Source organism: Manduca sexta, chromosome 25, assembly GCF_014839805.1.
Source record: "Manduca sexta isolate Smith_Timp_Sample1 chromosome 25, JHU_Msex_v1.0, whole genome shotgun sequence".
Classification (NCBI taxonomy): domain Eukaryota; kingdom Metazoa; phylum Arthropoda; class Insecta; order Lepidoptera; family Sphingidae; genus Manduca; species Manduca sexta.
Window position 1 is genome coordinate 4,973,926 of NC_051139.1, and position 14,104 is coordinate 4,988,029.

At 33.9% G+C, this 14,104-nt stretch overlaps 3 protein-coding genes across 3 annotated transcripts; all 3 read left to right on the forward strand.

Moving 5' to 3' along the window:
• Nucleotides 1-1,805: 1,805 nt before the first annotated feature.
• On the forward strand, nucleotides 1,806-6,989 carry LOC115441721 (eisosome protein SEG2). The gene is made up of 6 exons (XM_030166616.2): nucleotides 1,806-1,957; nucleotides 2,236-2,328; nucleotides 4,112-4,264; nucleotides 4,652-4,741; nucleotides 5,156-5,515; nucleotides 5,667-6,989. Exons 2-6 carry the CDS (start codon nucleotides 2,256-2,258, stop codon nucleotides 6,830-6,832), a joined length of 1,842 nt encoding a protein of 613 aa, XP_030022476.2. The 5' UTR covers nucleotides 1,806-1,957; nucleotides 2,236-2,255; the 3' UTR covers nucleotides 6,833-6,989.
• Nucleotides 6,990-7,858: 869 nt separating this feature from the next.
• On the forward strand, nucleotides 7,859-10,439 carry LOC115441704. Its single transcript, XM_030166598.2, has 8 exons — nucleotides 7,859-7,999; nucleotides 8,073-8,588; nucleotides 8,677-8,845; nucleotides 8,918-9,172; nucleotides 9,377-9,513; nucleotides 9,608-9,925; nucleotides 10,012-10,180; nucleotides 10,274-10,439. Exons 1-8 carry the CDS (start codon nucleotides 7,936-7,938, stop codon nucleotides 10,437-10,439), a joined length of 1,794 nt encoding a protein of 597 aa, XP_030022458.2. The 5' UTR covers nucleotides 7,859-7,935.
• A 53-nt stretch (nucleotides 10,440-10,492) lies between these two features.
• LOC115441690 lies at nucleotides 10,493-14,083 on the forward strand. Its single transcript, XM_030166578.2, has 6 exons — nucleotides 10,493-10,803; nucleotides 10,908-11,011; nucleotides 11,195-11,342; nucleotides 11,923-12,015; nucleotides 13,276-13,433; nucleotides 13,832-14,083. Exons 1-6 carry the CDS (start codon nucleotides 10,743-10,745, stop codon nucleotides 14,036-14,038), a joined length of 771 nt encoding a protein of 256 aa, XP_030022438.2. The 5' UTR covers nucleotides 10,493-10,742; the 3' UTR covers nucleotides 14,039-14,083.
• Nucleotides 14,084-14,104: the final 21 nt, after the last annotated feature.

Sequence of the window (14,104 nt, forward strand, 5' to 3'; positions counted from 1 at the left end):
AAGTGATGATTACCTCTCGGCAGTCAACATATTTATGCCGGCCTGTTGGAAGCGGACATACAGGCTGATCCCGGAGCGCGACGCACTCACGTGGGCCATTATGGCGAGTTTTAACACCTTATTGTACCTTATAGTGGTCGCTATCCGGGCGGATATAAAATATGTTCTTCCAGCAGCAAGCAGTATTTGGCTTGCTTTTTATGACTAGCCAAAGGGCTAGGTAAAGACCTAGCTTCATTTCTTTGTAGGGGATACAATTGTCAGAAATACCCACACTGGATGTCCAGGGAAAGAAATCCAGGACCACAGAGTTCACAGCCGACGTGCAATACGCGCACGAGACGAAAGAGGCTAGAGCTCTTTATATAAACGCATTTTAATTAATTTATTTACCTTGTAATATTGAACACTGAACACAGAGCTAGAAAGCTAAAAACCTAAACAACGAATTGTCAATAAAATAAAATGAATTAAAGGTGTTTTTATTTATAAATTAAAAAAAATACTATTTTCCTTCTTTAATACGAATACAATATATTAGTAAAAATCAGCTAGCATTTAAACAAAGAGACGCTACAGTTCACGAAGTATCGAAAATATACATAACTATAAATATTATGAAATTTAAACAATATTTCCTAACAATTAGTGTTGGTGGGGTGAATGAGTAAATATGAATAACAAACAATAACACAAATGTGGTCAGAATTCGATCCGACCACTTTCACCTCGTGAAAGTGACCATGGCATACGCAACCGGCTCTGAGATGCTCGAAAGATGGCTGCTTACACTGAGAGCATTTTGAATTGGCTCGTTGAGTAGTTTAAATTTGATAATACCATAAAGAGATTTCTGTTGACACACAATTGTATAGAATGTTCTTATTAATTGCTATATAATTCAACCTGTTTGAAAGATTTTCTGCCTGGCGAAATATGTAATTAGCTCTGGAATAATTTAATCATGCAAGTCTTATACCATGATTATTGATTAAAAATATGTTACATTAAAAAGAAAAATGGAAAACAAGTTGATGTACTGAAGTTTTACCAATAGATTTTTTTATATATGTAAGTAAATATAAATCGGTATTCAAATTTACTTATATCTTTTATTACTGTAACAACTAAGTATATCAATATACCAATTTGCATAATTCTACTTCAAATATAAGTATTAGAATTGTGTAAGAAACTTCACTCAGACTTAGAAGAAATAAGTAATTGTTTATTATAATAATTATACAAATTTCACCATAGACTTTCATATTCTTATTTACCCACTCAATATAAAAATGGTAATCTTTTTCTGATGTAATAATAATATTTTACAAACATGCCAATACGACGCGGCTACTGTATAATAGAGATCAACAAACGTGTAGTTCTAGAATTTTCGACGACGTTAAATATATTTGAAATCGGTTATTTCCTTACGATGAATCAAGCAACAGTATTTTTAAATGGTTCCGGTCATAACTGCTACACTCATTCGTATATTAAATAATATATATTTTCTAATTATTCATATAATATATTGGAGAATAATGTTTTCGATTAACGAATTGAATATTTTATATACACGGTAATGGCAGATTTACCGCTAATTAATTAATCAAACCCAAGTAAAGTATCACATCCTGTCTGCCCAGGTTCTAAGTACTCATTCATATAGACTACGAGGTGTTCAACTTGACACTAAATTCTACATACGCAACCGACTGAGTCTACGCTTTCACCCATCCTTCACCCATTCCTGATGAGTGAATGAGATGCAAGACTGACGGTTTTCCTTTCTCGCTGTTTGTTATACGTCACTGCACATTTCTCCGGGTGTGAGCCGTGGTTGTATCAAATCAGTGTTGGTGCTACGCTCGTGTCTACGTTTGACTTATCACATATAACAATTACGGAGACAGTATTGTGATTGTTTTATCAGTGTAGATTCAACGTAAAGGTTAGTAGATATTTTATAATTTATTTCATAATCATATTAAATAATTTGTATAATTTTTTCGATCTCTACATGAGACTCTACATTAAATAAATCTTGGTTTAAGTTGACGACATGATTCAGAATAAGAGAGTTCAACGCGTTGCTAGATTTTCTTTTTTATTGTTATATTTCGTTTGTTCATTTTTGGTTAAAATTAAAAGACATTTTCATTAATATGCAGTTGTCGAAGTTGTTTTGTAACCAGAAGAGTTTTTTTTAATAATAAACTCTTTTTCCAGGTGGGGAGTCAGGCTTCAAGATGAAGCTCTCCCTAGTTTTTGAGCTTCTTTTGATATTCATACTTTTAGCCTTCGCTGCCTCAAAGAGTGTCAGTAAGTACTATGTTTTTTTCATATTAATATATTTAAAGAATTGTCATGGTGTATTAAACATAAAATATTGACACCAGTATGTTATCACTAATCTTTAGGTGCACATCATGTACGTCTCTATGTTTATGTTTTAGATTGGGGATAAAATTTCGATAACAGGTCGAATTTTGTGAATAAATTATTATTGTAAGAGTTATACAATTCCACGTTAGTAATAATCATTTGTAGGAAATTTAGTTTTAATATGAAACTAAGGGCAGGTAATGTAGGTAACAGTATTTGTGAGTGGTGAGGTGACCAAAATAAAAGTTACCCTTATCATATAATTCGATATTGATACGATCACGCAATATCGTCTTCTCACGCTCTTAATTTGCTGGATGAGTTATTTCTATAATATTCTCTTGAGCAGTGTTCGCATGTATGTAGATTGTGGATATGCATTGTGAAGAATTTCGCATATGATTGAATTTGCGATTTCTAATGCGGAATGCGGTTGGGGCTTATGTTACGGTACATTCGCTATATTTTGTATCTAAAGTAGCACACGGCGCAAACTTTTCGAGAATGGCAACCCTAAGCAGATGATTAGGGTTGCCAATCTTGGAAACAGTTAACTAGTTGTTAATCGTATGCAATTACTTGGATAGTGGTAAATTCTTTTACTTAGTATTTTTTTAAACGATAACTGTTAAAATATCTTGGAATAACACCTCTCTCGTTACAGCATTTAAACGAGTTTGAAGTAAATTTCTAGAAAAGTAGTTTAACTGTATGAAAAAAGTATTATAAATACTGGTTGGTTTAGTTCGAGTTGGTAAAATATAAAGAACGAGATCGCACCCGCGTACTGTGGGTTTCTATGAGCCTTGGTTGTCACTTACCTACAAGCAAGCGAGTTTTATTTGTTCTTTGCTGTCTTTTCCTACATAAATTAAACTTGAATAATTCATTGTCCCAAATATTATATCAATATGTAAATAAGAAAAGTAAATAATCTGTTAGTTGTTTGATACGTTATTTTATGGTCCATTTTATACTTATGATAAAATATGACTTAAGATAAAAATAATTTATTTGAGCGACTATGTTGTACACTTTTTTCCTTAAGTTTAATATGTTAAAGTTATATTGTTGAGCATTTTATTTCATTCGTTAATTTTTTCTCCAGTCTTCTTTTTTATGTAATATTTTTGTTAAAAGTTTATCGAATTGTGTATTACCTATTATATCTAGTTTATATTTGTATTAGTGTTTTGTTTGTTTCCTTAATAAAATAAAAATATTTTTACATATTGTTGTGTAAATCATCATCCAAATAAAATAATTAATTTAAGTTCTATGTAGAGATTTTTCCTTGTGAAAGCAAACTTTATATTTTCATGCGTCTAAAAACAAATAGCGTGTTAAGTAGCGATTCCATATACACTTTTTGCGAATTCGGTAATGTGTTAAGTAGTCGCGTATATCATATAACAGACATTAATATTAATTAGGCTTTGGACGAATAGTAACGTACCGAAGTATGAGAAAACGTTTATTGAATTAAACATGCAAAACATAAAGAAAGTAGTGGTGTCCCTACCATATATTCTCCCAGATAAATTCATTTAAAATCAAAATATTTTATTATGAATTTATTATTATCTTCTTCGATTTTTCAGTGCGTAATTAGACAGTATATTTATAAATCGGCCATAATTATATTTTAACTATGCACATATTGCACATATATAACTATCTTTAACGGCAAAATACTTAAAAGGGATAAAATATTTTACAGAGAAGCAACATAGCAATAGAAAAAGCATACAAAACAGAGACGATGACGACAAACCAGAAGAAAGTGCTATAAATAAGTACTGCAAGTGTCAGGAAGCGTTTTGCAGTTGCTGTAGAGATTTCGCGGTCGATGTCGTGAACTTGAACGGACCAGGTAAGCTTATGTCTATATTTTACTTTTAATACGGCAGTATTCTATCTTCACTCTTTTATATATGATACTAATAGTAAGTTCTTTACTTCATTGAAATAATTTTATAAAATAGCTGTTAATAATAAATATAAACGATTATTTTATGCTGGTATGAAAGAGTGAATAAAATATAATTAATTGATTTTAAAAAATATATGTTAACTTAAATTAAATATTCTAAAAATCTATTTCTTTCTAATTAACTCTGATAGTGAAACAATATATATATTAAATTAAATATTCGAAAAATCTATTTTTTCCATATTAACATTGAATAGTGCAAATTAAACAATGACAAAAATAGTGCAATGCAAATAACAAATTAAACAATGAAAAACAACTTTACAGGATGTGCAACGCTGATGTATTTGGACGGTGACAAGATGTCGGTGTCACTGAGCTTCGGTAAGAAGGTCATCACGAACCGGACGCTCTCCAGTGAGTATTTGCATTACTCTCGTTTCTCTCTCGTATAAAGTGTTGTTTTTCTTTTATATATCGTCATTCTGTCTAACATGTCATTATTTCAATCGATTTGTTCTTTTGTGTTTATTTAGGTAATTTTTTAATTTGTGCAAGGTAAATGTACTGGATATACTGGAATGTGCTTATTGCATTTAAAGCTAATACTTCGTGTTAGCTTGGTTGTGCATTTTTTTCTGTTTCATTATTTATGAGTGTTGCAATAAGCGAATAAAGTCGAGCGTTAGATCTGCTATCTTGTAACCATTTGTTTTCATTTTATAGAAAAATAAAATTAAATTAACATTGCATTTTGAAAATTTTTAAATATTATATAGTAAGTTATTATAAATAGTACGTTATACTTAAATAAACTACTTGTTGTTATAGATCGCAAGCCAAGTCCTGTCTGCATGCCGCTTCCCGGGGGTGTATCCAAATTTTGCGGAAGAGTTTACAATATCGCCAGAGCGGGTGAAGAGTTCAGAGCTTGCCTTGGCTTAGAGCTGCAAGCGAAGAAAGCAGTAGAAGCTGCTGTACGAGTATCGTGCTTCAAATTTGGACCAAGAGGTGTGACGTCAGAACCAGCTGATCCATTACCACTTGTTCCCGATTCTGAGAAGGGCGATGATGATGATGAAGACGACGATGATTATGATGATGATTTAGAAGACGAAGGTGGTTTCGGCATCGGCATTGATGATGACGATGACGATGATGATGACGACGACGATGATGATGATGACGATGGTAAGATTTAATGTTTATGATTAAAAATTGAAATAATGTGTCTCTATGCGAAATTAGATGCTAAAGTATATTGATGCTTAATTGAAATTAAATGATTATAATATTCCATACTCGGTTCAGTTTGATACAATTGATGCTTTTTTAATTACAGGTGGTCTTGAACTCGTAAAGGACGCAGATGGCGTAAGCGATGACTACGCAGGGTTTCCAGGTTTAGAGGAAGACTTTTTTGAAGAATTGTTCTCGAGCGGCTCAGGCGGTAAGAAGAAATCCAATAAAAATAAAAAGAAACAAGCGCCTGCTCCTACCTCAACAACCACCACAAGACGGCCTAGACCTACACGTAGACCTGCCAGAAGACCTAGTACTAGGACTACTACGCCACGGCCTATTAGAACTACTACTGTGAGAATTCGCCCTGTTAACCGTAGGCCAACACGTCGTCCATCAAGGAGACCAGCTAATGGGACACGGCGAAGAACTACTACAGAGAAGGCATCAACGTTGCTCTCTTCAACTACTACTAGCGCGCCAATGGCGGCAGTAAGCGTCGAAATGCAAACTACAGAACACAATGAAATTGAACATGTCATAAATGATCAAGTTTCTGAAATAGCAAATCTTGTTGAACAAAATCAAGAACCCGCTGTTATGGCAACAACAGAAAAAGCCGTTTTTAATTTTGACGATCCCACATTAGAGATGTCTTTAGCGCATGTTACCGGCCAGCTTTCTTCTTTGCATGTCACTCCATTGTTACCGAACGACGTCAAAGAGTCTCCCATGCCACCCAAGGAACAAGAAGATGTAAACTATGAAAAAGTGGAGATTATCACCGCAAAGGCGCCATCCATCGCTTTGTTCAGTACGACTACTGAGGAATCCATCAATGAAAACCTCATACAAATTGTTCAGAGCTTAGATTCAGAGTCTGAGGAAGTAATGCCTACTAAAGAAACCATGGCCGCTGATGAAAGCAGAGGTGATTTTGTTCATAGAGGTATCCGTTATCAAGCAATTCATTTGCCTAAAAAACGCAATAAGAATCAAGATTTTGCCTTGTCTGATATAGACGTTCTTGACCTTACCCAAATTGGTGAAAGCATTGGAGATCAGATTGGCGTGTTTGGAGGAGGAAAAAAGAAAAACAATCCTAACAAGAAACATAGAGTAAGGGATACTAAAGGTGATGATAATGATTATGATGATATCCTTGATAGCTTGAGTGATACCTTAATAATGAGAAAATCTGATAATGGAAAAAACGTAAGAAAAGACAGAAGGAGACAGAATAAAATGATGCGCGGTGAATGGTAGCGAATACGATATCGAAGTCACATTAGTTCTAAGTAGCTATAGTATTTATTCCTTTTTATAAATTATTTTCTTGTGTGTGTAAATAGTAAAAATTGTATGAGATTATTTATTTTGCATGAATGACCAATAAATAATAATAAAATAGCTGAATAAAAAATGGTTGTTATATTTATTTTCCTAAGAACATTTAATTAGAAGGAAGTATTACAAAAGTTTTAGTTACCAGGTGATTTTGGATTTAGTTTTCTGTATGATACAACAATACATTATTTTTAACGCCAAGGAAATTTAAGATTACCGATTTCATAAACTTGCACCGTTAATTCAACTTAACTAATAATAAATAAATAAAATATCGGTACTGTTACAAAATTACGTGTCAAACAAAATAAACTGAGTGTTAAAATAAAATTTTACACTGGCATACTAACTAGATTACAGAAGAGAAGTAAACAAATGAAATATAAAAAAATCCAAAATTTATCTTATACTAAGGTAGAAGGCTAAAAAATAGTATTACTGGGATGTATAGAAGATCAAGGTGGTTCTGATTATATTCGTTAATTTAATAACCGGACGACCAAGTCATAATATTAGTATAAAGTTAGGTAATGCTTTCCATTGGTTATACATATTTATAGGCGATTATGCAGTTAAAATGCAATGACTTCACAGTTACAATATATAAAGAATGTGCTACAACACAAGTTCATAAGCTTTTGAAATAAGCTGTAATCGCAAGAAACATGATATTGTCTAATGTTACATAACATTATTCTTCAAGTAATTGAGTGAAATTGACTTTCCGGCTATTGTTATTACTTATTATATAATTTGACAACCGATACATAATATCAAGCCATAAAATCTATACAGCCTATATATGATTCAATTCACGATTCAAATATTGAAAGTTAGATCTGATTGTATCGTACTTATTATAACTTTCTCTGGCACTGACATTAAAATTTAAAACTTGTTTCTAACGACTAAAACAAACACTGAACGCCGGTTAAATACACCTGGTTACTTGTTATGCCTACAATTTGATCTGCACCGTGAAGCACAGCTGTACTAACACATTACACTTTCTATGATTGAAAATGATCATGTCTATAAAACTTTGTTTAGTTCTAGTGTGTGTTAAATTGTCTAACGCAAGCGTAGGTGAGTATTATTATAATTACTCATCATTTTAGGAAAATTACAAAAATATATTTTGATTAATTTTTATTCATAGGTAATATCGTAGAACGGGAAGATCGGTCATACGACGTGATAGATTTCAAAGTCCCTCGTGTAATTTGGAGACAAGCGTTATTGAAACCAGTACTGCGGTCACCGGTGGAAATTGTTTTACCTATACATGTTCAACAGGATGACGATGATGAGAATGAGATAGATGATGAAGGAGATAATGTTGTTACTGAAAATGTTTCAGTAGATGCAACACTTGTTGAAGGTGAACCTATAGTACAAACAGAACAAGTTACAGCGGCATCGGTTGCTAATGTAACATCAAAACCGACTTTACAAAACCAACCGACGACTCTTCAACCAGAACAAGACGTTAATGGACAAGTTATGAGATTTCCTTGCTCATGCGTCCGAGGACAATGTGGTTGTTGTACAGGAACGATATTAGAAAGGTTTCGCATGAAAGCGTGCGGCAATATTTCTTTTGTTCCTGAAGATTTTGTTTTTGATGTCAAATTGAACGTTAACAACAATACAGTCCTAAGGCGACGTGTATCAGGTACATGCCATGCTAAGTTTCTATGAAAAATAAAAGGGTTTAAAGGCAAAATAGAAAAAGTTAAACATAAATTTTAAATATTTTTCAGCGAGTGATCCTCCACCTATTTGCTTTAATCCCAGAAGAGCTCCGTTCGTCCGAGTTTGTGCAGAGATATCGAATATTCGAATCCGGAATAGAAACGCTTTCGCTTGTTTAGATATTAACGCAGACATCGCTGGTTTTCCTGTTTACTCGGCATCTTTTAGGTGTTTTGGGTGAGCGAAAATTTCTACGAAATATTTTCGTTTTGATTGGAAACAGTTATATATAATAACGTTTATTTTTAGATTGGGCTCGTCAGGCGTACAAACAGGTTTGAAACCAAAACCGGTGTCGTCTGGTCCCACCCCAGTCAATCTCTTTGGTAACAGTAACAATGACGACGACGGGGGTTTATTGGGCGATGCTGGTGGAATCCTTGGAGGCGGTGGCGACGGTCTATTTGGAGGTGGTGATGGAATCTTCGGAGGAGGAAACGATGAAGGACCGTTGGACGTGATCGGAGACGCTGTAGGCGACTTTTTTGACGGAAGAAAATTATAGTAAAACGATACCAAACATTATTTATACGAAATATTTAAATAAATTATTTAATTTATTATACTTTTTTTTAACAAATTTGCTATACCTGTACCATGTTTTTAAATTTAATAAATTTATTATAAAAGTTAAATAACTCCATGAGTGAAAGTTGTCAATTAATAATAAGGTTATATCATTTTATACCGCCGTTGAACCGGTTTAATTCTGTGCATGCGAATTGAAGTGCCGGTGTTATTCACACGAGAAACGCACGCGTCGCCTCGCGTCAAAAGTTTACGGAAAATGGTGATTGCAGTGGTATTTATCATAGGTGCTTGTTTTTTTGAGACTACGTTCGGAGGTGAGTGTTTTGAACAATTTTATTCATAATTACACAAATTGCTAAATTCATGTATTAAAACTGTGTTCCTTAAATCGTAATTTTATCATTGAAGGATTAGAAAATCAAACGCAGACTTACGATTATGGGAAAGGATTTGAGGTGCCTACTGATTATGCACTTTTATTGCACCGGTTAAAGTCTGATAATGGCACTATAACATCGGTCTTGGCGAGACAAAGCCCAGCGCAAAATGGAAGTACTTCAAGACGCTGCTCATGCATTAGCGGCGTTTGTAAGTGCTGTACTGGTTATTTAATGGATTTGTTAGGGCAAAAAGCATGTATGAAAATAACATACCATCCTGGAGATTTTGCGTTTGACGTTGCCATGTCTATGAACGACAGAATCCTTTACGAAAACTCCTTATCAGGTATTAATTACAAATTATAATTCTTAAATATTTTACAATTCCAATGAACTGTGCGTGCACCTAGTTTGCGTGTTGATTTATTTCAGGAAAAAACCCCAGACCGATTTGTATAAATCCTCCAAGAATAACGAATTTAAAAGTATGCGCAAAATTATACAACGTATTCTTTCCTGGTAGAAATTTTCACTTTTGTTTGGCGATGGTGGGACAGTGGCGCCAAGTTGAATTGTTTAACATAGCTTTCGACTGCTTAAGGTAAAACACGAATAAGACAGACATCCTTTCAATTCACTATCACAGCATTTCTTAAGACTGTTTACAGGACATAAGTTTTTTTTTTAATTACAGAATGGGAGCTAATGGGATAGTAATGGTGAAACCTTCTGATAACGGTGGCCTTCAGATACCAAACCCTCAAGGCGGTGTCGATGCCGTCATTGACGCTGGAGAAGATGATATTGACGATTATGATGAGAACGTAGTGCGATCACTTCTCGACGAATTATTTGATTGATACAGCTAAAATTTTAATTGATTAATTTATTAAATTACACTACGTATTCGGTAGTTTTATTGATGCAAAATTGCGAGTGAAATTATTTATTACATTTTAACGAACTGTGTTCGTATCGATTCAGTGCGCTGGAGTTTCTCTAGAAAGTCCCGCAAGTCAGTCGCGTTCGAGCATCGCATACCTTGCATACAAATAGTATTAGTGGTATCTTGTATTGACGTAGGTTACCGGCGTTCGGTCATTTGAATGGTGTCCCTAGAGGCGAAAACAATTGAATATTTGGGTTGAACGAACTTGGCTATAATGAAACTGAAAACGACCTATTTGTTATTATATATTGTGTATTTTGTGCCGTTTTGTACCGGTGAGTATGTTTTGATACGCATTAAATTATAACGTATTTATCTTATGAATAAAAGTTTTGTTATTCTTTTTTTATATTCTTTTTGTTAATCTTTTTGTTTTCAGGCGCCAAAACAAAGCATGGTCGCCATATATTCAGAGCTAGTAAACCGGACAATGTAATGGATGTGACCGACTTCTCTGTTTATTACGACGTAGAAACAAATGAAGTAAGTAGGATAACATCGTTTACATACAACTACATACATAAAGTAATATGCCGATTTAACAGATTGTAATGTTTGATAGCACAATATTATATCTGTCTGTCATCTTAAATACAGTATTTTATATGTTTATTTTCATAAAATTATTCTATAGGTAGGTAGTGATGTACATAAATTATATTTTAGACAATTAGAAAAATGATGCCGCGTCCATGGTATAAGCCGGGCTGGTTGCTTCGATTCCCGTTCAGGGGCGGAAGGTGTAACTGCGAAGGTTTTAGGTGCACCTGTTGTACCGGAGTGAGGATTCCAGCCTTCAATTTTGACCGGAAGAGTAAGTTAATTTTTTTTATTACCCTTACTTATCTTATTGAGTGTTTAGAAAAGTTTCTATATCTATTATATATTTTAAAAGATTTGTTTTGCAAGTGTTTTGGTTCATTGTTATGAACTGGTTAAATATTGTTGGTTGATTGTCCGCACCCATGCGGATGACTCAAACGTTCCAAAAGTCGTACGCCACATTCTACTGGAATTACTTACACCCACTTTAACCTTAAAGACAATTACGTGGGAGACGCAAGCTGCTATTTAATTTTCTTTTTTTTATAGAAGTATAGTGATACAAGTAAACAGCAAAATAAAAAATGTATGAACTAAAGAAAATTTGTTATGTAGTTTAATAGAATCATTTGTTGATTACAATTTCTAAAGATATATCTATACTTATATTATAAAGCTCAAGAGTTTGTTCGTTCGTTTGTTTGAACTTACTAATCTCAGGACCTCCTAAAGCAATTTTGAATTTTTTCTACTAAAAGGAAGCTACATTACTCCTAAGTGAAAAAGTTTTACACGTGGGTGGAGCGGCAGGCAAAAGCTTAGATATTAAAAAACCATTATTGCTATTCCAGCTTGCACAATCTTAACATACGAACCTGAAGAATCCATGCTGGACATGCAGGTGATGATGAACAACGAAACGGTCTTCAAAAATTCATATTCTGGTAATTATAATGACAAATAATAATATAATAGACGCAACAATTACACATAGATATTAATAAACCAATCTCACCTTTGAGCAAGATCTCAAGTAGTAATTTAATGTTTTGAAATATTTATTATATATTATTCGTCATACGGTACAGAGTAAAAATACCTTAAGTTACAACTTAAGGTATCTTTGGAAATGTTTTTTTTTTATCTGGCACGCAAAGTGACTGCATAGCACTTCATGGTAAGCGCGTTGCCGTCCAGATAAAGTATCGAATGGCAACAGATAGGTATCTCATGCCTTTCGACCCAATGCCGGCTTACTAAGATGCTTCTTTACTCTACGTCGGAAGGACCCTAGGTTGCTGTGGATATCAGTTTGATAAATAGCGACGATCTTAAGATGTTGACTTTAATTGACAGCGTCTCAGCTGATATCGGACGTACGTAATAATACGGCTCATAGAGTCGGGTAGAGCATAGACCAAAATTTAAGAAAAAAGGTTTCTTACATTATCACGACTCATAATGGTCCAATTGAATGGTCCTTAATATATTTTAAGGTAATCTATAGGAAAATCGAGCGTGAAGCTCCTTCAAGATTGTTGAGCTTTTTACGATACTTTAGGTCGCCCAAAAGCGGCGATAGCCTAGTTGGGTGTGGAATGGACTGCCGAGACGAATGTCCGCAGGTTTAAATCCCAAGAGCACACACCTCCGACTTTTCTAAAATCATGTGTGTATTCTTTGTGAATTTATCGTTCTCTTTAACGGCGAAGGAAAACATCGTGAGGAAACCTGCACATCTGAGATCTGAGAAGTTCTTTGTAGGAATTTCGAAGGTGTGTGAAGTCTACCAATCCGCACTAGGCCAGCGTGGTGGACTAAGGCCTAATCCCTCTCAGTAGTAGAGGAGGCTCGTGCTCAGCAGTGGGCAAGTATATAATACAGGGCTGATATTATTATTGGGTCGTCCATGCCTTGCGTCGTTTCTATAGTTTCCCATGAAATAATAATTTTATCAGAATATGTTGGATTATGCTAAAACATTAGTATTTTCGGTAATCGAATGGGCAGTGAGCGTATTTTTAGAAATTATTAATTCGAAATTTATAAAACACATAAAATAATTAAACATAATATTTCTGCAATATGATATCTTGAATTGGTGGTTTAATTTTTTTTATGATGTGGATAATATATGATTGGTTTCACAATAAAAATGCCACTAAAATTGTTAGCTTTTTAAATTTCTTCTTTCTTTTTTCTAGCAAGAAACCCTCCGCCGTTCTGCGTGCCAATCCCCGTACCATATTTACCTCCAGGCCTGGTCGATATGTGTATCAGACTCTTTGATATCAATATAATTGGCCAAAGGCTCCACGTTTGCATGGATATGGATACCAGGGTCGACAAAGCGCCTGTCATTGTGAGTAACCTGGATTTTAAAAACATTGAATTATCTCAATTTTGTGTTGATCTATGTAGCTGCATAATAATATATTTATAATAGACTTTTTGTATGTTGTCCATTATGTTTAAACTATTTTAATCCGAAATAAGATTATACATTAAGCTGACGTATTTTGTCAAGCGCGCGAAATCATGAATTGTGTGTTGATAACAGAACATATTTGCTGTTATTTATGAAAGTCTTAAGTGACATTTTCTTATGATATCCATAGCCCATTGAATCTTCAGCAATTATTAGAATATTGTGAACATCAGCTGAAAATAAGAATGTATCTACAACTGTAACAATAAATGGCTTCTGCGAGTTAAAAAGGTATTCAACTTCTAAAAAAATGTATTAATAATATTTTACAGGTTCTGCATTTCGACTGTATGGATATGGGACTCGATGGCGTTGGCTTATCTAAACCAGGAGGCAGTTCCTCCAACATCTCTAATGATGCAGTGGGATCTACCACAACTCCAGAACCTACACAAGTAGCTTACGACATTTACGATACAGTGACGGAGAGTTACACTACAACAGAGGTTCTATTTAATAATACTGTTAAATATATTTAAGTTACCTTTGTTTTAATTAGATAAATTAAATTATTTATTTAAAAACCTATATTGTTTTATTAACCA